Source organism: Bactrocera dorsalis, chromosome 3, assembly GCF_023373825.1.
Source record: "Bactrocera dorsalis isolate Fly_Bdor chromosome 3, ASM2337382v1, whole genome shotgun sequence".
Classification (NCBI taxonomy): Eukaryota; Metazoa; Arthropoda; class Insecta; order Diptera; family Tephritidae; genus Bactrocera; species Bactrocera dorsalis.
Window position 1 is genome coordinate 55,014,025 of NC_064305.1, and position 26,971 is coordinate 55,040,995.

General features: G+C 37.2%; 1 protein-coding gene across 20 annotated transcripts in view; it reads left to right on the plus strand.

Annotated features, from left to right (window-relative positions):
* Window positions 1–22,526, plus strand: part of LOC105227705 (ELKS/Rab6-interacting/CAST family member 1) — a 113,476-nt gene extending 90,950 nt beyond the window's left edge. For 12 of the 20 annotated variants that reach the window (XM_049452032.1, XM_049452029.1, XM_049452030.1 and 9 more), the window contains 11 exons: window positions 2,027–2,065; window positions 3,454–3,570; window positions 10,822–11,004; window positions 12,909–13,229; window positions 13,605–13,793; window positions 15,045–16,757; window positions 16,828–17,058; window positions 17,119–17,561; window positions 17,622–17,756; window positions 17,832–17,889; window positions 18,853–22,526. In XM_049452032.1, coding sequence (XP_049307989.1) covers window positions 2,027–2,065; window positions 3,454–3,570; window positions 10,822–11,004; window positions 12,909–13,229; window positions 13,605–13,793; window positions 15,045–16,757; window positions 16,828–17,058; window positions 17,119–17,561; window positions 17,622–17,756; window positions 17,832–17,889; window positions 18,853–18,888 — 3,465 coding nt within the window. In that variant the 3' untranslated portion in view covers window positions 18,889–22,526. The remainder of the gene's footprint in view (window positions 1–2,026; window positions 2,066–3,453; window positions 3,571–10,821; window positions 11,005–12,908; window positions 13,230–13,604; window positions 13,794–15,044; window positions 16,758–16,827; window positions 17,059–17,118; window positions 17,562–17,621; window positions 17,757–17,831; window positions 17,890–18,852) is intronic. The other 8 variants (XM_049452035.1, XM_049452033.1, XM_049452037.1 and 5 more) reach the window with 3 other exon arrangements.
* Window positions 22,527–26,971: the final 4,445 nt, after the last annotated feature.

The window sequence follows — 26,971 nt, forward strand, 5'->3', positions numbered from 1 at the left end:
ATACATACATACTCGTATATACGTCGTGTTGCACCTCAAACACAAGTACTCGTAAAAGAACAATTTTATACATATTCCTAGCATCGGAAAATTATACAAGTATATAACATATATCGGACAGAACGCTAAAACCAACGGCCACACACTCATACATAAGTACACTAAAGACACATTTGTTCGTAACTTTCACAAAACACAGACGCGAGTTAAAAGAAATTTTTGCCTGCAAGAAAGAAACAAGATAGAATTTGACCTATAAAGAGTGATCCATTTCGAGGTTCCCGACGTTTTTAAAGAAAAAACACAGAATCCAATTTAGTGGGAATGTTTATTACCATTCGAAAGAAAATTTTTTGGCATTTATTTTCTGAAGACTATCTCCTTCATGTGTTGTCTTAGATGGTCCATCCGTTGTGTCCAATTTTCGATAACTCGTTCGAGCATCGAGCGGTAATTCTACCGGGTCATAAACCTCACCAAATACTTCCTTTTTCTGAATGAAATGGCAGCTCTTGAATCTCTTCAGGTTGCTCTTCGTCCCAAAGTACTCATCGCTAAACAAAATTGGGCTCGAAATCGTCAGATTACCTTGGAAAGGGCGTGTGGCTTCAGTTCTTCCACAAGCTATATATTATACGTTTTCAATTTAAATTCTTCACGTAAAATGCGCCGAGTCGCTCCATACGTCCGTCTGTGAACGGTGCCGACTCGACTCTCCACGGTCTTCATGTACGCTCTCAGATACGTCTGCAATAATGGTTTATTCGGTCGAATATTATCCAAAAATGAGTTCTGGGCCTCAAGGTGGGTGATGGTTTTGTGAATAGTACGCTCAGTAGGCCGTTTATGTAGACCATAAGTTTTCGTAATAAAGTTGAACGATTTGTAAACATTGTTCAGGCGACGAGGAAATGCCAAGCAATACTGAACAAATCTCTCATGACAACTTGACACGAGCCACTTGTGATCTTTCAAAACAAGGCTATTGAAAAAAGTTCCTCTACTTGGATCACCCTTTGTATCATATGTTTTGAAGCGTAATGCTAAGATTGATATAGTGATGGATATGGATTCAATATAGTAATTAAAAGTGAAGTAGTCCTTTATGAAAATACACTCTTTGGAGAATTAAGAGATTATAAAACCATACATAAAATATTGATTCCACTTCCGGTGCTAACCTTATGGAATTATAACAAGCATTACTTATGATTTCAAAATTATTTTTTTTTTATTTCTTAACCTAACTGCCGAATTGATTCGAGATTAAAAACCTGAAATTTATTTATTAATGCAAAGTTTTTAAATTGAAAACTTCGCAACCCAGATCAAAATGTTTATTAACTTACGCAAAGCATAAAAATGGGTACTGAAGAAACTCTAAACAAGATGATCTCATTAAACAAGTTCCAAAGTTGTAAGTTCTCATTCAAGATAATTTGGTAGTTTAGGCAGAAAGTGATGCTCCAGTCGCGGCAGCTTCCAGAGATATGTTCAAAAATTAACTGTAAGCTGTGCTCAAAACTAATCTTTCTAACATAAACGAAGCTTTAGTAATCGGTTGTTGGAAAATTGTTTGGGATCATATCCCTTGTATGCATATAAAAGCCTTTTTGTTAATATCAAGCTTTCGCAGATAGTTCATGGAAATAAGAATTACTTTCAGACAGTATATATGCTCCAAAATATTGCAAAAATGTTCCAAAAAATAACAATACTTTAAACCGAAACATGCTCTTTAATCAAACTATCCATCACTATTATCAGGCTCATATATTGTATACTGAAATTATTTGCATTTACATTTATCAGAGTATCTACAAATCAGCTAACAATCGCTAACCTAAGCGCTCGAACTGCTCCCAATACCCCAGCACTTTAGTTTTGCTAAATTCTGAGTTCCGAATGCCACAACCATAGGCCTCTCATGCGTACATTCATATATTGATTGTTAAAAGCACAGCTAAAGAAAAAGTGTTTGCAAAAATTTACTTTTTAATTGTAATAATATTCAAATACTTTTCAGTCTGTACAAAAATTAATGCTCGAATCGGGACGCTTATCGGTAAGTCAAAGTCTCAATATATATTTTCCATATACTCGTATACATCATCTCGAAACCATACAGTTCGCTCGCTTCATATGAAGATCCAACATAAGTGGCCCGCTGCATTTATACCATTCAAACCAAGCTTTTCATGCGCATATCTGTCTAACGGGCTCTCAACTTGAGCATGCTATCAGGATTATTTGGACGACTTTAAGCAAAATTGAATCTTATTACATTCCATACTTTTCAAATGAACCCGATACATTGAAATCCTTAACCGCTATACAGGACTCATATTGCAAGAAAACTCCTATGGAAGTCCATGAAATTTCTGCCCTGTTCCAGATCATTCCACTTGAAATTTTGTATGGAAAAAGCTCGCCAAACTTACTTACTTGAGTTACGTTAGGTTAAGAGGTCGATCCTAGCAGCGATTTCGATCGGACAGTTTAGAACGCCGGTCCGTTGTGGTACCTCAAGCTCCTATGCAATAGATCATAAGGCCCTCATAAATAGACAAAGAGCTTTGAGCATATCACAGATGGCTAAAGTCAGTTTCGGCTATGTCTCCTTCTTTACGAAAGTACTTGTATGATTGTCGAGATGTTGGACTATGGAGAAAAATGCCTGATTGCTTTCACCTCACACTCTTCATATAGCCTTGGCAATTTGTGTCCGGCAAAATTTTTGGCTCTACTCGGTGAATGCCTATTGGACAATTTTTAGTAAGAACCCTACAATTGCGGCAAGATGAACTATTTTCCGTTCTACGCTCTTCTTCGCTCGATATAAAGGAACATTTTTCAAACTTTTGTTTAGAGAAGACTGCCAACCCACTCAAAACGCTTCTTAAATTAGGGAGATTTATCAATGAGGGGCATAATTCCTTATAACCGCGATTGCGTGCTGAAATGTAGATACTCGATTGAATGAAGCCAATGAGCTAACTATTTTTGTTTTTGCGATAAATGAAAGAGATTTCAACTACGCATTTTTAAACTTTATTTAAAAATTGCTTAAAATATGATATTATTCGAAAATCGTTTGGCCTGCTTTTAGGCGCAAAACGCATTCGCTGTGAATTAGTATAACGGTAATGCTTAAAGTGAAGCCATCATATAGCCATACTTACAATACAGACGTCTGCAGTTTACGCTTGTAAATAATTATGTACATACACACACACACACACACACACACCTACGAACACATGGTATATACTTCATAAATGTTGTGTTGTAAATGCATTGTTGTCAACCACACAGATTCTCTGCTGTACAAAATGTTGCACGCATCCTATTCCTTAATGGACCATTGCATATATATATATAGATATATACATTTAAATAGAAATAAATTTACTGACATTATAATAACGTTATTATCTTCGTTCCTGCGCGTAGACAACATTTGGCCGCACAACAATGACGACTTCGCAAGAGCTGGACCGGGCACAAGAGCGCGCCGACAAGGCGGCCGCGGAACTGAGGCGGACACAGGCTGAGCTCCGCGTCACACAGGTACGAAAACCTACATATACAACACACTGTACAACAACATACATATATAATTTAACGGAATTGAAGCAATTGCATTCCTTCGAAGTAATTTCCATTACACACACACATACATACGTACTTATATGCTTATATATAGCAGTATATAAATATATAACTAACTGTAACATCATATAATATAACATACATACATACAAGTATATTAATCACATTAACACATACAAACATTAGACTTCATCGAAATGGAATTCTGCATTCAAAAGAGTTTTACTTGAAAGTGGTGTTAATATTTGATTTGATCTCATTCGATTTGATTTGATTTTGTTTGATTGTATTTATTATGGAAAATAATTGCATATGACAAGCAAAATGCTTTTTGATTTTCAGTTATTAGTTATTTCTATATATAAATATTTACATATACAATGTACGAATAATTTCGCACTTAAATGTAATTAAAATCAATTATCTCTACCAATAACAAAAATAACTAATCGTATGCATTTCGTACACAAACAAATCCGACATTAAAATGTTTACTCACACTGTACACTTTTGCTAGTGTGTTCCATGTCGCAGATATCAGAAGACAACATTCAAAAGCGTCACTGCATACTCACCTATGTATGTCGTTGTAATCGGATTCATGCACAGCAAAAACATATAACATAGTTATCCACAGAGCTCGAAAGTGAATGGAGAGTAATTAAATACATGCATACTCAATCAAGTACACACCACAATCAAATAAATCACCGCCGGATGTACAGCTTATGTCAAAAATCATAATTCTGAATGGACAGAAAAGCAGAGATGTCTTTTGTAGTTTTACGGAAGTTCTTTAAATGTTTATGACAAAACGCTCACAACTCGCAACTTTTGATTCGAAACAACAGTTTTAATACGTTTTGTTTTTATGCCCTATAGTTTGCCACGAAGTTTGCCCAGAACACCCAGAAATCGACCTGTAACTTTACAAACGTACTGTTTCCTCCAAGAAACTGCTCATCTGTCGGAATCGCTGCTATTGGATCATATATCGCTATTATATAAACTGAATGATCGAAATCAAGTTCAAGTTCTTCTACTTTTTTATTTGACAAGATATTTTTACGAAAATTGGCGGGTCTATTTTCCAAATTATTCATATAGTTTCACTAGAGCATGTAGCATATACTTATATATTATTAGTATATTATTTATAAAGGGTATTAGAGCTTCGCAAAATTAATGCGGCTGCGTAAACTGATGTTGATACCAAAAGATCTGTCAACATCGGAAAGGACCTCTCCGAGCCGTTCGAAACCAAACGAGGTTTCAGACAAGGCGACTCTCTTTCGTGCAACTTCTTCAATCTACTCTCGGAGAAAATAATCCGAGCTGCAGATCAGAATAGCGAAGGTAAAATCTTCTATAAGAGTATACAACTGCTGGCCTACGATTATATCGATATCATCGGCCATAACAACCGCGCTGTTAGTTTTGCTTTCTTCAGGTTGAACAAAGAAGTGAAGAAAATTGGTTTGGTAGTAACTGAGGAGAAGACGAAATATCTCCTGTCATCAAACAAACAACTGTTGACAGTCAAATCTTCAAAGTCGTAGATAATTTCCTCTATCTTAGAACCAGCATTAACAACAACGTCAGCTTCGAAATCCAACACAGAATAACTCTTTTAAATCGGTTGTACTTCGGATTGATTAGGCAAATGAAAAGTAAAGTCCTATAAAGACCAAACTCTATAAGTGCAGAGGCATGGACGATGACAAAATCTGATGAACTGACGTTACGAGTTTTCGAAAGAAAGGTTTTGCGGAAGATTCATGGTCCTTTGCGCATTGACAACGGCGAATATTGCATTCGATGGAACGATTAACAAAAGTAAATTAATTTAAAGAAGTTTAAAGTTACTCTCGGCAGTAAGGTGGAGTGGGGTGAATCCTCTCTCGACCTACTACTGAGGGACAGCACTATCCAGTGGTACACTAACGACTCGAAAACACCGTAAGGGATTGCGAGACCGCATACTAATCCATACCATCCATACCAATGGAATGTGGGGAGTGAACGGCACTGGCAGTAGACAACAGGAAAGCGCCACGCCAAGTTACTTTTGGGAGGTTATAACCTAGTAAAGTTTAGAGATTTGAAGGCTCAAGAAACACTTCTTCAACATGGTCATAGTTTCTTGCGCAAACTGCCGGTTTTACGACATGGAACAGGAAACTCCAACACACATAATCATGTGTTGGCCCAGCAATTTGTAAAAGCAGCAGTAAAGGCCCTAGGATACATCTACGTGGATTGGGATCACATCACCTCGATTGCCCCCAGCAAGCTCACAGAATTCAGAGTGCTGGACCTTTGTGACCATATGTGATATAGGTGGGGGCACAATAGACCAAAGGACACAGTGCAAAATCTCAATTATTTTCAATCTATCTATCTACACTGCCTTCATAACCATAATCCGTTACAGAAGAGTATAAATTTATCCTCAAGCTTTTAAATTAAAATGTTTACTAAAATTCATTGGAACTTCCTAACACCAAATGAGCCAAATTTTTTTTGACAATTAAGTGGCTTTCAAATAGTATTTGTTGCAGATTCATAAATTATTTTCGAAAGTATTTGGCTTTTTGAGGCAAATGAGATGATGGAGCATTACCACCACCAATTGTTTTGAGGGATTGTGTTGATATTGATAATTCAAAATTTCAAACTTCAACCAGAACTCAGTCGGGCTGAAAACCGTGGGAGTGGCCTAATTCATATGGTTGTTTTAATCCAGATTAACATAAGGAAAACTCCGAAAATAGTTGGGGCTCCACTTTTAATTTCACTCTTTTCTGCAGTTAATACCCTGAAGCGCGCTTAGCCAACAAAAACCACGCTGTAGATCTCTGTTAACCAACGATCGGCTTAGCATAATAGAAGTTATTGCGAATATGACTAAAGAAAAATCTGCGAAAATTTGACAAAAGCTGTTACCTCCGCAATTTTCCATCAAAAGACTATGAACGCAAGAAATCTCAATCAAAATCATTAGATTCTTTCGCACACACTCACACTCATACACACAGTTACACACTCTCATGAGCACAATTATATAATGCATAAAGTATTTAATAAATTTTAGAAAAAATAAAGTATTAATATTTGTCTACTATTGCTCTATGCTATTGCTACTACTACTTACTACTCTTAACTACTAAATACTAAATACTAATTATGTAAACTTAACTAATTCTCTCTAATGGTTATTTTCAAACAATTCAAATAACCGTGTTGTGCTTACGTTCATACTCGTACTCGTATCTACTCGTATCTCGTATTATAGGGCGATACAGATAAACGTTTTGTGAGTAATTGCTTCCAAAATCGCAAACAACAAGTATCCAAAGTTTCAAAATCCTCGTTTTTGAGTATATCAATTTACATTCTATACATACCATACATATATACATATATACATATAGTCTAAATACATGGCATACTCGTTATTAACATGCAACATACTTATAAATACAACCATAACTGTCTATTGGAAACGTTCGTACATTCGTATAATTCGTATTCGATTCGTATTATAGACATGTCATAGTGTCGTTGAAACGTTCCGAAATTCCTGAATACATACATACATGTTGCATATGTACATCCATCCGATGTTCCATACAATCTGTCTATATCACATTTACTAACCATTATTTTATTTAAAACAATTTTCGAAAATACTTTATGGAGTTGTCTTTGCTTCCTTAAAAGCTTACACTTAGCTTTTGCGTATATACTTACTTGATTATAAATTTAAAATGCAAAAGCAACTAAATTTGCGTTAGACGCCTTTGTTATTTAAATGTCTGCAAACCTCTTTGCAAAATTTATAACTGGAACAATCAATTTAAGCGAATCGAAAATATTCACACTAAGCACTGTAAATACTAACTATACAACACACACTCGTCTGTACTTAAATCATCCAGCTTCTATTTATGAGCCTCTGAGAATGATGCTTTAAAAATCGTGGATCATTATTAGGCCATCCGACACCAATCATTCAGAATACAAGTCAAAAATTGCTTTTCAAATAATAAACGCTACAACGCGTCTTCTTAACGTTATACATATTTAAATATACATATAAGATATTTCCAGGTCAAAATGACTCATACCTTAATTTATTATTAGATAGATCTCTTATAACAAACTATTAGGAATAGTTAGTGTTCTACAATTGTTGGACTCTCAAATCCTTTAGAGGTAATCTGCTGTTAAATTGTTCCCCTTTTTATACCCCCCGAACTGCCACGAAGTTTATATATATATATACTTCGTATATATACCGAGCTTGTCAATAATGATAATACAGGATTTGTCCGGATAGTAATAGGACTGATTTTCTTCCGCCGCGTCTTTACTTCGCAGCGTGCGATTAAATTCTGTGTAAAACTCATTAAATCTACGACAAGACGTTTAATACATTCAAGCAGGCTTACCAGATGTTGCTTTGGCAAGAAGTGGTGTGTTTCGGTAGCACCAGTGCTTTTTGGTGGGCCGGGAATAGGTCGCCGATGAAGACAGGAAGAATGAGCAAATCCAAAGTGAAAACGATGATCATTGTCTTTTTTGACATCAAAGGCATCGCCCACCATGAATTTGTTCCTCCTGGACAAACCGTCAACGCCAAACTCTACGTGGAAGTTCAAAAGAGTCTCAAATGAAGGGTAAATCGCCCCCGGACTTTTTTGTTTCTTTGCCTGAAAAGGCCGATGAAAGAGGATCCAAACAGCATACACCTCGACTCTCAAGACTATGCCGAAGGATGCCTTCCGTGACGCATCCAATGCTTGGAAATTGTGCTGGACGCGCTGCATCGACGCAAAAGGAGCCTATTTTGAAAGTTTTTAAAGAATTCTAACAATTTGTTCAATAATTTTTTTTTAAATCGACTCAGTCCTATTACTTTCCGGACAGTTCCTGTCTGACTTTTAAGTGCCGTTTCGGTCATTTCCTTTCAGTGCATTTAGTAGTGTTTACAAATTCATCATGGAATATACTCATTTACAACTTTATTATCAAAGAAATAACCCTCGTTATTCGCCGAATTGTTGAAAAGTTCGTTCGTAAATTTTCTTTACCTAATGAAACAAAAAACCTCTCGAAGTAATGAAAATATTGCTGCTGTTCAAACAAGTGTTGCTGAAGATCGCAATTTGTCGATTCCAAGACGTTCTCAAGAACTGGCACGGTCTCAAACCACAACCTTGAGGATTTTGAGAAAGGATTTGTTCTTATTCAAGAACTAAAGCCAATGAATTACCGTAATTGAAAACGATAACGATTTTTTTTAAGAAAATCATCTTCTCCGATGAGGCTCACTTTCATCTGAGTGGTGCTGTAAATAAACAAAACTGGCGATTCTGATGCGAAGAAAATCCACAAATTATTCATTAACAAACATTACATGCTCCTAAATTGATAGTTTGCTGTAGTTTTTGGTCTGGTAGAATCATCGGTCCGTACGTCTTTCGAAATGAAACTGGTGATACCTTTGTATGGTCGCAATTGACAGAAGTTGATCTTGACAACATCTGGTTCCTACAAGTCGGGGCTACATACTCAGCACGTGCAACAACCGAATAATTGCGAGGTTCGTTTATTTCAAGAAATTGTAGCATTGAATGGCCTTAACATAAGTAGACTACTTCTTGTGGGGTTCTTTGAAGTCATTGGTCTTTAGCAATAAAACAGACTCTCTTCAAGCTATTTCAAGAAGTCAGTATTGAACGTGCTATTCTTGACATACGATTTGATTTTGTGGAAAGAGTACTCAAAACCCCTGTAAATGGTCAGCATGAGGAGCTGATTGATTTAGCCATGTCGCCAACAGTCTCTCAGTTTTTGAGATATCCACCTGAAATTTTGCAGCTGTCTTTTTCTCTTCATGAAGCTGCTCATTTGTCAGAATCGCCTAGATCGAACAACTAAAGCGTATAACTGTTATACACCATGAATGGTCATAATCAAGTTCTTATTTGGAAACTGTTTAGTTTGAAAGATATTAAAGTTACATTGAAACTGAAGTTAAAGTTTTTTCTTTTTGATTTTATAAGAAAATGGTACCCTTCCTTATTTCTTTTTGCATTCATTCGTACATATGCATATAAACTGAAGAAAGGGGCAATTGCTACATTAAATGCTTATGTGGTTGCCTTTCCAGAGCTGGAAATGAAAGACCTATAAAAGTGAAACCCAGTAAACCAATTTGGGTAAAACCTTTTGTATAAATATACAGTTATTTCAATGTATTACATGTTAGCAGTAAGTATCATAAAAATTCGAGAGACGCTCTTAAATTGATTGTTCCAGTGCAAATAGAGCTTGCTAAGTATTGAAAGAATATGTTAATCGAAACGCAAAAATGGATCATGTTTATTTAGCTTGGATAATTTGTTGTGAGTATTGTGTTTATTTGAAGCAAATCGATGTCATCGCTCTCATGCTAAAGCATTCCACTTGTGAACATGTAAAATAGTCGCGCCTACATACATATTATGTTGAAAGAATTTATTGTATTTTTATTTCGCTCGCAGCTGTAATCGTGCCATAACTCCTCTCAAAAGTAAATTGAATTCATAAAACGCACGCACGCGCACCTCTGTACATATTGCAAAGAGTCTAACAAATGCCTAAAGTCACTCGTTTCTTTGTCATTGCATTGCTCGTGTCCGTTTCGTTTCGCCTCGTCACCAAATGCATTTGTTGTGGCGCTTTCCACGTTCTGTGTTTCCATTTGCGTACATAACTGTTTATCAAAAATGATAGAGAACGAGACTGCGACACGCCACGCCATAAACGAAACAACTGTCATATTAATACGAGTACAAAACCTTCTCTTCCTTTCTTTGACGTCACGAACTAATTAATTTAGCGCTCAAACAAATTTCAAATATAGTAACTGGACGAAAATGTCGCAATCTCCATTTCTATCATTTTTGACTATTTACTATAAGTCACCCATACAACATATAACGTTTATCTCTTAGTTGAACATTTTGACATTACCACACCAATCTCTCTTATTCGTTTCTCTTATTTTCAACATTTTAGTAAGATCGAAGTAATTTCTAGTAGTTTGTTCGAAAAATCCTCTTGTGCAATTGTCATGTCATAAAAATTGTATAGTGTCTATGAAAGATAATAATAATTAATTCTTGTTTTTGTTTTCCTCTCCCCCTCTACGCTTTTCAGTCGGATGCGGAGCGTGCTCGTGAAGAGGCGACTGCGTTGCAGGAGAAGCTCGAGAAGAGTCAGGGTGAAGTATATCGCCTTAAAGCGAAGCTCGAGAATGCACAAGGTGAACAGGAGAGCTTGCGCCAGGAGCTGGAGAAGGTGCAGGGAGGTGTGTCACGCATACATGCTGATCGGGATCGGGTAAGTATTCATCTACATATGTTTGTTAAATTCATTCATTCATAGGTGAAAAGGTATTATAACTTAAGATTAATTAGACAAAAGTTTGTACGGATCAAGAGAAAGGTCCTCCAAACTCTTTGTGCGTAACTTATTTGGTAAGAAGAGCAATTGTTCACCTTCAAATTTATCGCAAACCTTATTTATAATTATTATAAATGGTTGAATTCATCAATCAATTCTACACTTAAATTAAATAGAGTTTAAAAGTTACTTACTTAAGGACTCTTCAGAAATGGAAAAGAAAACTTGATATGAGAATCTATGAAATTGATGATTTGGCCTCGAACTCATTCTTCTCCTTACTGGCGTAGACAAGACTTACGTGGTTATAGTCGACTTAACAACAGCGCGCCAGTCTTTTCTTCATTCCGGAGTGGCATCTTTTCTTCTGGGATCTTCCCTCCTGATACAGAATCGAATACTTTCAAAGCTGGAATGTTTTTATCCATTCCGGCACCATGCCCTAGCCAGCTTAGTTGCTGTCTCTTGATTCGCTGAACTACGTCAATGTTGCCGGATATCTCGTTCTATCGATCGCGATATTTGGCGTTGCCAATGTGCAAAGGACCATACATCTTCCACAAAACCTTTCTCTGGAAAACTACTAACGCCGACTCATCAGATTATGACTTTTTTTCAAGAGTCCGCACCATATCGCAGGTCGGGAATAATGAGGCTTTGTAAAGTTGGTCTTTGTTCGCCGAGAGAGGACTTTTCGATTGCCTACTTCCAAAGTAGCACCTGCTGGCAAGAGTGACTCTGCTTTGGATATCAAAGTATACTACATTGTTGATAGTGTTAATACTGGTTCTAAGATAGACGATAAAGTTGATAGTCGTATGAGCGAAATAGCGAATGATGATTGCTTGTTTGATGACAAGATATATTTCATCTTGCCCTCGTTCACTTCCTTGTTCTACTGTTAACTCTTATAGAATATTGTATTGTATACATTGAAGAAGTCACACGACAAGGAATCTCCATGTTTAAAACATCGTTTGGTAACGAACGACTCGGAACATTGCGATCCTGATCGAGCTATTCGTGTTGATTAACACCTTTTTGAATTCTACTCCGCTCTTGAAACCTTACGTTAGTCGCCGAATCTTTTATTAAAATTTTGAGGTATTAAAGCTGCTCTTCATACTTCCGCATTTCGGGGTTTTCCGTTTTTTTGTCTCACATGATTCAGACAACTTACTACTTCAGACAACCGTATTTACAGCTTCGGCGAATTCGATTAGCCTCAAACCAATTGCCGATATTTCTCCAAGCAAGCGGAATCTAACAACTGTTTTGCTAAAGATACCCTCTTCTCCCACCCCATCGTTTAAGTCGTTGTTCAGCACAATTTTAACATCGCGACAGAGATACAACCACGCTAGGCAACTATAATGAAGACCGACACTCTCTAGCAGCCGCAAATCTGGTAAAGAGAGTCTGCAATTAGACTTCAGTGAACCCTTAAAGCGTATATATTGGAGTGAAGTTTCCTCTCTTTTAGCCATAACCCCAGATTCTACACGGGTTGGCTACCGCATCTTAAACAAGGGTTGCTCAAGTTTCCAAGAACACAAGAGGAGAAATTGAGCATAGACCTACGACTCTAACGCATCCCAGGAGGACCCCTATGAATTTCTAATCGAAAAAGAAACAATGAATGAGATGTTCGTAGTTAGCACTTCCCTTGTTAAAAGTAAAATAATGAGCTTATTTCAAGTTAGACTCTTACAAATATAAAGTACTAGCCTCATACCTAAGGTTCGCATGTACATAGTTTTAAATGTAACATACATTTTTAATTTAAGTTTCAACCATCGGAAAAATAAATTAAAATATATTACTAATTAACACCCTTTCAGGCCTTCTCGGAAGTGGAGAAGATGAAGGAGGAGATGGAGCGAACCCAAGCCACGCTGGGCAAGGCACAACTGCAGCAAGAGAAACTGCAGAACTCATTGGATAAAGCCCAGAACGAGGTCGACCACTTGCAGGAGAAACTCGATAAATCGGTGGCTGAAAATCGACGCTTGGTGCTCGAAAAGGAGAAGCTCAACTATGACTATGACAACCTACAGTCGCAGCTGGACAAGGCGCTGGGACAGGCGGCGCGCATGCAAAAGGAACGCGAAACTCTCACGCTCGATACGGACCGCATACGCGAGAAATTAGAGAAGACACAGGTATGCATTACCAGCCAACACACTTACACACACAAACACATTTGCATAGTCGTTGTATCTGCATAACAACTGCTGACGCGTCCTCTTAGGCAATACTATTGAAACTCTAATACTCTACTAATATGTAACTAATATAGCCACTTTGTATATACCAGTATATGTGTAGTATGTCTGTATGTACTTACTAATATACTACAACTATAGCTTCCCTCTTATAAAAACTACAACTGCTACCTTTACAACCACAACCTATGCTATGTATATGTATGTGTATGGCGTAACCTTAATGTTGTTAATGTATATATACCTACAACATATATATATGTACAAGCATACAAGTATATGAATATTTTATAAAAAAAAACACTAAACTAGATGCAACTAGCACGTATACAAAAAGAGCGGGATCAGTTCTCCGATGAGTTGGAAACACTCAAAGAACGCTCCGAGTCATCGCAAACGTTACTGATGAAAGCGGCGCGCGATAAGGAGGCGATGCAAACCGATTTGGAAGTGCTCAAGGAGCGTTATGAAAAGTCGCACGCCATACAACAAAAATTGCAGGTAATGCCATACGGCAACAAACGCACACAGTTACACATGCATATATACATTCACAACTGCATTGCACTTCACTCCATACGGGTAGCTGGCGTCTTCTCCGTACTCCCTGCTCCAATTGCTCGAATATTGTGAGAAATGAGAAGGATTATATAACTCGTCCTTGTTAGTCTTTGCGGCATCCAAAATACAAAAATAGTCCCGTTTGCACATAACCGGAGCGCACCCGGAGCTTTGTCCTACCAATAACTGTCAACGAGATTGCCCTCTTCAAAAATAATCACTTGAGGAATGATTTTCACAGCCAAAAGACCGTTAAAGCTCCTATAGATTTAGGGCAGCATAGTGTTTTGAGTTATCGAGGAGGATTCTACTTCTTCAATAACTGACGAACTTCAATAACTGACGAACTTCAATAACTGACGAACTGACGAACTAAGTTATTGAAAAAGTAGAATCCTTCTCGATAACTCAAGTCCTCTAGTGATAGGTTTCCATACATATTAAAATAAAAATCTACACATAGCTTTTAAGATGTCTCTGTTGTCACAAGTCTCAACCACCACATGATTACTGTTAGAACAATATAACTTGGAACTCGTGTATGAAATACTTTAAACGAAACAAAATCGCTGTTGGTGTCAGCTTTGTTTCACACTTCGGACGCCCAAATGACCACAGAAAACATTGCTCAAGTAAGTATGTAGCTTCTCTTCGTGCACGAGAAAAGCACGAGCAAAATGTCGAAGAAGTACAAAAGTAAGTGAAACAGGGGATTTATCGATTTGGGATGGAAACTTATGCCCCATAGGTACATTTTATCCTTTACGAGAGAGGCAAGACTTAAACTCTCTAATTACGAGATCTTCGAAGAAAATTTTAAAATTGTTCTGCTGTCTGAGGTGTTTTCATTTGTTCGATTTAAAAATAGTCTACGGTATTTCTTCTTTTAAGGGTTGTAATCAGAGTCGCTCACAGCTCCCTACATACTACATATGCATACATACATACCGTGAAATTTATGCGCATTTTACGAATTGGCTTCAAAGACGCTTCAAAATTTTAATTTATTATTTTTCATTTCGGTTCGCATGCATTGAGATTTCCGATTGGCTGTTTGTAAATTGTGTTCTAACATTAGACAACCGTTAATAGTAAACATTTATGCACCATATACATCATATACTCGAAAAGTACTCTAATAGAATGGAAACGGCGGTGATTTTGGGTTTGCCCTAATGATTTTCTTTGCAGATGGAGCGTGACGACGCTGTTACCGAAGTGGAGATACTTAAGGAGAAACTGGACAAAGCACTTTATGCTAGTCAGAAACTCATCGATGAGAAAGACACCTCCAATAAAGAATTCGAGAAGATGCTTGAGAAGTACGATCGCGCGCAGAATGAGATTTATCGACTACAGTCGCGTTGTGATACTGCCGAAGCTGATCGCGCACGTTTGGAAGTCGAAGCAGAGCGTTCCTCCTTGGCCGCGTCGAAGGCGCGTGAAGACTTGCGCAAATTGCAAGAGGAGAGCACTCGCTTACAGGAGGCGTGCGATCGAGCCGCGCTTCAACTGAGCAGAGCCAAGGAGAGCGAAGACAATGCGCGTGTTGAGCTCGAGCACAATCGTGAACGCTTCGATAAAATACAAACCGATTTGCGACGATCGCAAGGTGAAAAAGAGCATTTGCAGTCGGAGTTGGAGCGTGTCACATACGAACTGGAGCGCGCACACGCCGCACAAACCAAAGCCAGTGCCAGCGTGGAAGCGGCTAAAGAGGAGGCTGCGCACTATGCCGTTGAATTGGAGAAAATGCGCGATCGTTACGAGAAGAGCCAAGTGGAGTTACGTAAACTCCAGGATACTGATACATTTGGACGTGAGACCCGTCGCCTTAAGGAGGAAAATGAGCGTCTCCGTGAAAAACTGGACAAAACCCTTATGGAACTCGAAACAATTCGGGGCAAGTCACAATATGAATCCGAATCGTTTGAAAAATACAAAGACAAGTATGAAAAGATTGAGAATGAAATACAAAACATGGAATCTAAACTGCATGAGACCACCCTGCAACTGGAATTGTCCAAGGGCGAGGTTGCTAAGCTACTTGCCAATCAAGAGAAACAACGTAGCGAATTGGAGCGGGCGCATATTGAGCGCGAGAAGGCACGTGACAAGCACGAGAAACTGCTGAAGGAGGTGGAGCGATTGCGTCTGCAGCAACAGTCGGCCATCAGCCCTGGCGAGTCGGTGCGCGCATCGATGTCGGCGGGCGAGCGCCAAGAAATCGATCGATTACGCGATCGCCTCGAGAAGGCGCTACAGTCGCGCGATGCCACCGAACTCGAAGCGGGCCGCCTCGCCAAGGAGTTGGAGAAAGCGCAGATGCATTTAGCCAAACAGCAGGAAGCGAACGAATCGACGCGCATCGAATTCGAACGCATGTCTGCCGAACTCGGCCGTCTGCACGATCGACTCGAGAAGGCAGAGGCCGAGAAGGAGTCACTACGCCAATCGGCACGCAATGGCGCAGACAAACCGCATCCACAACTCGAAAAGCACATGCAGAAATTGGAAGCCGATTGCAAGCAATTGGCCATGGAACGCGAGCAATTGGTACTGCAACTCGAAAAGAGCCAGGAGATATTGATGAATTTCCAAAAGGAGTTGCAAAATGCCGAAACCGAATTGCAAAAGGCGCGTGAAGAGAACCGCAAATTACGCAACGGTCATCCGGCATCACCCGCGGCGCCTGCTGAACTGCAAGCCATGCAACAAGAAATCCAGGTGCTGCAACAGAAGTTACAAGAGTCCGAAAAAGCTCTACAGGCCGCCAGTGCCATAGCGGGAGCGAGTGGCGCCAATCGGGAAGAGGTCGAACAGTGGCGCAAGGTGCTTGAAGTTGAGAAGAGTCGCGCCGAAATGGCCGACAAAGCCGCACAAGAAATGCATAAACGCATACAAGTAAACTAAAGCTCTGATAGCTTACCTTCCTCCATTTTTTAGACTTGTTACTAATTAATCTACTTTACAGTTGATGGATCAGCACATTAAGGAGCAACATCAACAAATGCAAAAGATGCAACAACAGATAGCACAACAGCAACAGCAACAACAGCAGCAGCAACAACAAGTGTCCGGTAATGCTCAAGAAGTCACGAAAGAGCTGGAGAAGGTGAAAGGAGAACTGCAGGCCGCCTGCACAGAGCGTGACCGCTTCCAGCAGCAGCTTGAGTTGCTGGTACAAGAACTTGAAAAAAGCCAGGTGAATAAACCAGCAGTGTCTTAAGTAACTTTCACTCTCATCTAATCCATAAACTTTTAGCTTTCAAACCAGGAGCAGTCGAAGCAATTGCAGACCTCCCAACAACAAGTGCAACAACTGCAGCAGCAAGTGCAAATGTTGCAGCAGCAAGTACAACAACTGCAGCAGGCGGGCACTTCCGGCGCAGCCGCCACCGATGTGCAGCGCCAACAATTGGAGCAACAACAAAAACAATTGGAAGAGGTACGCAAACAGATCGACAACCAAGCCAAGGCCACGGAAAGCGAGCGCAAGATCATCGAGGAGCAGCGCAAACAGATCGAAGCCAAACGCAAGGATATCGAGGAGAAAGAGAAGAAAATGGCCGATTTCGATGTGCAGTTGCGCAAACGAAAGGAGCAAATGGACCAGTTGGAGAAATCGCTGCAGACGCAGGGTGGCGGTGCTGCGGCAGCCGGGGAGCTTAACAAGAAGCTCATGGACACACAGCGACAGCTTGAAGGGTGAGTTTCCAAACATCATCAATACAACTGTAAATTACGCCACTTTCTTCTACCACACAGCTGCATTAAGGAACTGCAAAACACCAAGGAGGAGCACAAAAAGGCAACCACCGAATGCGAACGGTTACTGCAACTGGTGCAAATGTCGCAAGAGGAACAGAACGCCAAGGAGAAAACTATTATGGACTTACAACAGTAAGTAACAAGCGGAATAATGTTCGTTACTCACTTCTTCATTGAAATCTTTTTTCTTTCGTTTTCCACTTATAGAGCCTTAAAGATCGCTCAAGCAAAAGTGAAACAAGCACAAACGCAGCAACAGCAAGATGTAAGTTTATATACTACCAAAGTACCAACATATTTTTACTTATTATGTAGCTTAAAGATCAGGTTAAGTACTCTTGTCTAAAGCAACATCGAAAACACCGTTCCCATATTATAACGATGTCATAATCTTGCCATCGTTAAATGGTTTGTGTTAAATACACGATTTAGATTAATAAAACTCGAATGTTCAGCCGCTCTCCAAATAAAACCAAAAGGCCGACTCGCCTATCTTTCGTCGGCATGTCGAGAGACATCAAATACTCTTTATAACCATTTTCTTTACTGTCCTCAAGCACAACTATTCAGTATCCAATTTCAGAGATGTAAACTCAAGCACCACGAGTTATCTCATGCGACCAAAATAATGATCCCTGACATCTAGATTATATCATATATATTATCGGTAAAAAGGTCTTTGGTGATAATTGTTTGTCGCGAAGAAGTGTTTTTGTTTGGAACAAATTATTGAAGGAAGGTCGGGACCGCTTTGACGGCGAACCACGCCCAGGACGGGCATCAACATCAACAGATGAGCACGGCGTCAATAAAATAAAGAAATTGGGCCTTGAGAATCGACAATTAAGAGTCAGAGATACTGGCATCGTTAGAATATCGGAAGGATCAGTGAAAACCATTTTGAAAAATAATTTGGGAAAAGTGGCTCGATTGGTTCCAAAATCTCTAAATTTTTTCTAAAACCTACGTGTTAATGTCTGTGAAACAATTTTTTCCAACTTCCAAGATGTCATGAAATGTATTACGACCGGAAATAGACGATTAAGGTGAAAATATTCTAGATCTGCACAGAACTCTTATAATCTGCAACGGATATCGATCCTATGGATAGCACTCTAATTTTCTAACTTTTGATATTAATATATATTTTTTCTAATGTGTATAATGCTCACTAACAAAATATTTCCTGTATGAGTCTAAATTCATGTTCAACATTTCTCATTTTCAGGCTGGACCAGCTGGATTCTTGAAGAGCTTTTTCTAAAGAGTATTACTTGAAAACGTGAAAACAAACAAACATATACGAGAAGCAACAAAATTTTTCATTATTACACTGTACATTTAACTACCAGTAACCTCAGTATTGATTTCATTATAATAATGAACAATGGAAAAGAAGTATTGGAAATCTTTTTTACTCAACTTTTTGCTGATCGCTGTCTTTTTCTAATTATTGTTTTCTTGTGACAAAACCAAAAAAATATACGCAGATTAATGTTAAATATTGGGAACTAAGTACTACTGTATCCATTACTCTTCATACTAACCACAATCGGCTGCTTATTCACAACCTACACGACAAGTAGGCAGACATAGCCGTCACACACACCCACACATACATACCGAAAGGAGCAAACACTCGACCAAAGAGCGTCGTAAATCAACAGTGAACAATTAGAGAGTCCAGCGCTACAAAAGCTTTGTGGGCGGCGCTGAGTGTAAAACTGCTGTAGTACAAGTAGTATGTGTGTAACGGTAGATGGTAGGATACATATGTGAGCGGATATTGCATGGCAAGCGAAGACGGAAATTTACAAATTTGAAAGCAAAACAAACGTAATAAAATTAGTTCCAGACGAACTCGTTGATTCGGCGAGTGCGGAGAGAATTTTTTGGTGAGCACACAAATGTAGCAGATTTATAGAGAATGAAAAATGCAGGACATGCATGCATGTGAAGGTGTGTTTCTAGCTTAAATATAAATGTCGGCGAAAGAGTATTGGAAAATATAAATGTAGCAAAATAGACGTGACCGTTAGCAAATAAAAATATATATAAATTAGAAAAAATAAATAAAAAATTACAACAAATGAAATACAACTAAAAGCACTACATATATGCAGAGTTATAGTTAGTTTATTAAAGAAAAGTGAAATAAACAATATAATGTTAAAATTAATTATGTAAATATTAGAACAAATTGTAGCAAGAAACAAAGAACAAAAACAACAAAACAAAAAAGCAACAAACAAAAACTTTTATTTTAAATAACCTAATGAAATATACAAATATAAAAAATTTACAAAGACATAAATTGAAACAATACCATAGTGTATTAGTGGACCAAGGGCCATGCCACAAACTTCGTTAAACAAATAAGTCATACATACATACATATTTGCATATTAAATATAATATAATTACATTTAGCAATATACATTTATATATACATACATATAATATGGTTATATACATACATTATAAAAATCAACAAAAACAAAAAATACAAAATATAGCTATAAAGTGAAAACTATTCATACTCGTAAATAATATACATATAAATATACCGCAAGAATATAAATAGTTTGTTCAGCAATATTAATTAAAAGTACCTTTAAACAAATTTAATACCGATTTACTTCATTGGAGGCACTCTTACAACAATACTAGAACAACAACAACAACAAAAATACGCTGTACTAAATACAATATGAATCCCAGCAAAGAACCATCCGATAGTTATTGTAAACGCAAAACCCCAACTAACTAACTGTACTTTTCAACTACGTTCACACACAGCGCAGCGTGTTCCATATTTGCATATGTACATACATACTATATGTAATCCCATATGAGCAGATAGCGCCTACTCACACACCTACGTACAATATTACTTATATATATATATATGTGTATGTATAATTGACTAACTAAATACTTGCCTCTTTTCAATCATTCAAATATCATATTCGGCTACCGATACATACAAGCATACATATGCATATGCGTTTATACGATTATATATTATCATAATAGAAGTAATTAACCGTTAAATAGCTGCATATGTGTATAACACTAGTTGCAAGTCCAAAACGAACCCGTTTGTCGAGCGTCTCTATTTCACATTTACAGCCACTTCGGCAAGGTTATTCAACTAAATTTAGCTTTCCAAATTAAACTAAACGTTTATCCACGGTCTACTAAGCCCATAGACGTCATTAGACCCCTTAAATTTCTAACTGTTTAATTTGTTTTCTTCACATACATACATATTGTGTAAATTTCTGGCTACTCTCTCGCTAAATAAGTAACAATATTATGCAAATAATCTCAAGCTCAGTCATAATGTGTATATATATGTAAATATTATAGTGTTGAATAATAATAAACATACATACATACATACATGCATATAGTGTAAAATCCTTCATTGCCCACTGTCACAAATACAAACGTACAGTTTCAAATGATGAGATAAACGCGTTACAAAAGCAAAATAACAACAACAATAATAAAAATAAATATAATATTAACAGTAAGAAAAACAATAATAATAATAATTATATAATCAGGAGTACGATATTGATGTATAGTAAAAGGAACCTTTGAAACGTTGTGGAACACATAAACAAGAACACTACACAAAATCTTTGATTATTCGTACCGCGAACTCAATTTTCTTTTAACTAGATAATTGCCAACTAAGAAAAAACGATAAACGTAACGGATCAAATGTAATATAAAGTTCCGAATAGTATATAATACGACGCTCTCGAATAAAGTTCTACAGGCAATGTTCGTTCATTCTCTCAGCAGTGCATTAGACTAAGTTAAGAGATCGATCCTAACAGAGATCTTGAACAGAGAAACACCTACTTATATAATTGATCGTAAGGCCAGCACAAATAGACGAAGCGCTTTGAGCGGAACACTACTTTGTTGAGGCGGCTAAGTCGCCTGGTTCACCGATGAAAGGCTGTCGAGATGTTTCAACCTCAGTTTGACAAAGTCGGAACAATAGTGTAGAAACCCCTGGATAATTCCAACTCATTTTTCCCCATGCAACTTTGAAAACATGCGTCCGACAACATTTTTAGGCTTTTTGCATAAATGCCCATTGAACAAAGTCCAGTAAGATCTCATAAGTTTGCAAATCAAAATAACCAGGGTCAAGTTTAAAATAGGAATCCGTTTGTAATACAAAGCGAAAGAGAGATAGAAAAATCATAAATGTTTAGTAAATATTTTTAAGTAAGGCTTTATCCTTCATTATTTCGTAACACAAATGTCTGTGATCAGCTGTTTCTTGTTTGTTCGAATTCAACTAACAGTTTACTCTCCCAATTTATCCGCTTTTGCATGGTTTTTCTGCACTCTAATCTCATGCCAGAGAATTTATGACAGTTTTTATAATTGTTACCGCACAAATTATATCTGAAATGGGTGTATTATGACTTAAATAGCAGGGATTACTATTCCTTTTCCTTTTAATGCATGGATTGCTATTTGATTAGAATTCGATAATTTTTAATTAGAATCGGTTGCTAATTGAGGTAGCAACAAATGATGTCTTTTTATACCATATATTAATACTAACCTTTTTCATTTTGTGCTGGGTTCGCAATGTTATCAATTTACCAAGTTTTCTGTACACTGGTTTCTAGAATAATTCATGATATGACTTATTGCTTGAGAGTTGGACTACGAGTTTCAAAGCTGCCTCATCTGTTGCAAAAATAAAGACAATAGAAAAATAGATAATGGAAGAGAGATGCAAAAATAGCTTCACTTTTGAAGGAATTGAAATCATTTCCAGTACAACCTGAGCAGAGTTGATTACAGACATTGGTAACTTCATATTAGCATATTTTTCAGTTAAAACAATTTCTCACTCATCGGTACGAGTATGTACAGAATAAAAAAAAACGTTTTGAGGCAATGATAACAAAAATCGCTCAGATGAAAATAGTAGTTATAGCTTATCCCTTATAGGTTAGGCTAAGATTATCTGGTAAGCCAATAAGCCACGTACAGACCAGCTTAGGCCCTTTGCGATACCAGATGGAGAGCTCAGTTGCTAGGTCCAAAAGGAACAGTTATCCTTTAGGATGCCTGCGCTTGACGCGAATTTTAACAGCCTCTGCAGCCTCACTATCGATACCGCCTCTAGTGTATCATACCGTGGGGACCCACAGCGTAGTCTTGTCAATGCGGTACAAATACATAAGAGATGCTCCACTGTTTCCGTGGTGCCTTGCTCTAAACATTTCCTGCAGTCTTTTTGATCTGTCAGCCCCATTCTGCAGGCGTGTTCCGCCCCTATTATAACAGTAGAAAATTATTTCGATTCATAAATTTAAATCATAACAATGATTTGATGAAATTCAAAAAGATCGTGAAAACAATTCTTAGCTTTTATAATTTGAAATATTTAGCTGAAACTACCAATTGTCAAGTCAAGAAAATGTACCATTGAGCGAAAAAGTAAATAAATTCAAACAAAAATGTATTCGCCGAAAGAAATTATTTATTCAATTAATTATGTATTTTTTAATTAAAAGATCTTACTGCTCGTAAACTGTATAAATCAGCAACGGCACATCATAACAGTTGTCATTGTCTAACAGTCTAAATCTCAAGCTCAAAACCTCAAAAAAACTTAAATGTTTACAGCTCACATCCTTCTGTAAAACAATCTTAAGCCTGGAACTTATCGAGAGTGGCGTTGTAATAGCTTAAAGAACCAATGAAGAAAGCCTCGTGGAATATTTCATTTGCTCCGTTAGGTTCAGACTTCTATGTAGGCTTACAATACTTTGTTATTAAGCTAACTGTATTCATGGATTCACATAGAGTTTGTTAATTTGCTTTGCATGATTAATGTCGACAGAGTATTTCATTTAACAAAATGAAAATATATGTAAGTGTTGAGAGAACAATTTAAAATCTAAGACATCACTGCCATGTTGCAAATAACTTAATAATAGTCAACAATGTACATATATACAAATAAACTAATTTCGTCTGTCATGTACTTGTAGTGAATAAAAGCCTGATTTAATGAGCGCACTTGATTACATTTTCCATTTCTCACATAACGATTGATTTGCTCACTCGCTCATTTTTCATTTGCCATCATCATGTATGAGTACTCCAAGAGTGCAAACTTCCGTTACATATCCTGCCTAGCATGTACAAGTACATACAAGTATGTATGTAGAGGAGGAGGCGGAGAGTCGAAGCTTAATTTATTGTGCAATAAAATGCAGCTTGAACGTGTCATATCAATTTTATTTTAAATAGCAAAGAGCGGAACCGCGTCGCGTAGATATGCTCATACCGCGTAGTCGGGCGTGGCAACCTATGAAAGCGGAAGGAGGAGGCGAAGTAATGAATGTCACACAACTGTTTATAGGAAGCATATGAAAAATTTCCATATATACATAGATTTTTGTGTGTGTGTATACAATAGTATTGATAGTGGCACTCACCGTAGAATGTTTGTACGCACACATAAGAAACGAAAAAAGGAGCCAGCAATGTTTGAGCATTTATTGAACAAAGCATTTCAGTCAAGCGCAAATACTATTCTTAACCCCAACTTTCCACATATAGTACATATACGAAATATACAACAACACCGCACACACCAACACACCCAAGCACGCCGGAAGTAAGACATTTAGCGAACATTCGGACTTGAAGTAATTAGCAAAATTATACTATATTGTACTTGTAGGTATGTTACTTGTAGCATAGCATAAATACTTTGACGCACGCACAGCATACACACACACATACATACATATGCAGTAGCGCGTTGAGTGTAAATCAGTTAGACTGTAACTTGTCTAAAAGGCCTTACAAACTTCATTGCTTAGCGACTTGCATACTAAACCAAGACACAAACATAAATTATTAGAAACATATTTAAAGCAAAAAGTACTTACGTTGAACACAGTGGCAAGTAAACAATGTAGTAGGCGTTTAGTGTGACACATATTAGCTGAAATGCGACTTTTGTAGTAAGGAAGAGACTTCAGTATGCGACTAAGTTAGCCCGAGTGATACAACACACGACGACAAACACGAGTTATGCCTTATTCTACTAAACTGAACAAACATATCCATAATACGATAATTCCACATATTCATGCACACACAAGCGGCAGCGGGAAAACATTCCATGCTGTTTCGACGGCGTTCAGAAAAGCACACTTTTTGTTCCTTATAGTCGATAAATTTTCTTTCGGTGTCGCTCATTGCGTTCAAATGCCCGACATGAGTGCGAAAACTTGAGTCGAAGTTGTATTCTTGAACTTGAAGTGGTGTCCATCTCAAAAGCGCACTGTAAATTATGTTAACTCAAAATATAAGTCCAGGTATAACCTGATAATTTCCCGAAAAAAGTTCATCCAATATTTCTCTTCACCGTAAATCAATTTCTCACTGAAATATAAGGAGAGAATTGTCTCATTTACAGTTCATAATAAGCAACTGCTTGATTTGCTTAGAAATAATAAAAAATTATGTTGAATATACATTAGCCTTCTCTTTGACCCACGCTTGATCCCAGTTTCTAAACAATAATTACGCCCCCTTTTCCAAAAGTGTGGTCCTCCGGCGGGCAATGACAATCTGCGGAGCGTAATTTCCGCACGAAAAAAAATTCTTATAAAAACCAATTCATCATTCGAAGTCAGCATAAAATTTTGCGAAGGGTTACAAAAGTCTAAAGAATGTTCGTGGCAATTAAAACAAACTTTAAGAAAGACTAAATCCGCTTTAGAAAAAAGTGTTTGGCTCATGAATTGAACATGGATTGCAGAAAGAAATTTAAATTCACATTCAGATTCTCTTTTAAATTTAGAATCTTTTGCTTTATTATATTTTCGCAAAAAATATTGTTTTCTTAGTCACTGCTTTCATTTATTTTAAACAAACACATTTATTGCTTTAAAAAACCTTATGAATTTCCAATTGCGCCTCAAAATATGTTAAACAAACTTATGATGTTAACGAATCGAGTAAGTGAAGTGCAAAAATCAGTTCAACATTCAACATTTCATTTTTAATTTTTCCATTTTTAGATACATACATTAAAAGATATCAGTTAAAAAACGGTACCATGCTCTCTAAATTCTCTTGCTGCTCTTCACAGCGTACCATACTTAAGTGGGAGCGCAATCACGAAGCCGGTCACACGCATGCTACCTATAACTGTAAAGTGCATATGTAGATATTTCCATATAGAACAACAACAAAATGAACTATAAAACCCTTTCATATAAACCATAAAAGTTATTAAGCTTTCAGATTTCTCTCTGCAGAATGTATGCATGCGCATGAATAGGAGCTCATATATACAATACATGTACACATTGTTAGCTAAGAATGTGAACGTGTGTACTGAGATAAGGAAAGCAATCTTTGGCGAAGACAATATACATTTACAAAAGATACAATCCAACAAACATACTCATGTTTAAAAGCAAAAATTAACACTTTACTAGCTCTGCTGACCCTATGTCAAACACACACACCAATACATACACACACATTTACGCGTTATAGGAGAGTAAAACTCTCATAACGGCAAAAACTCTACATATCCGTAGCTAAATGTAACTCAAAGTAACAGTAAATCGAAACTGTATTGAGATCAATATAATTAAAACCCGAGCAATGATTTGACGATTTCAGAGAAGGCGGCTGATAAGTTCCTGCTCACAAAAATATATTCTTCATAATTATTACAAAAGTATTGTAAAACTTAGAGAAAACTCAAACCAAATATATGTAGATAAACATTAAAGAAAATCGAGCTTTTGTCAAATCAATGGATTTCAATCATTCCTATCATCATCAGCATTAGACTGCGTTTAGGTGAGGACTCTTTTTACATACAATATCGGCGAATTCTCTTTTGACAAATTTCTACATTTTCTTTCATATGTCATTCTCAAACCCTCATACGCTTCATATATGCGAAATGCAAAACTGCCAACTGTTTTCAATGAGAAACGAAAAAGTTGTTTAGAGAGAGAAAAGTTTTCAGAACTAGCTTGTATTCTCATTTTCCTACTACAAGTCACATTGAAATTGCGAAGATGATAGTATTAATCGAGTACAAGGTATATTCAGCAGAGGCGGAAATATATTTGTAAAATAGAATATTTGATAACATAGCTTCTTTAATAATTTTCCGAAATTTTAAGACCCGATGACACTGATCACCGCTCGCAACATAGGACTTTTAGAAAAAACTTTTGTTGCCTTGAAGGTGTTTAAGAGAGTTGAGATCAAGTGAGTAAATTTTAGGTGGTTGAACATTTTGCGATCTCAAT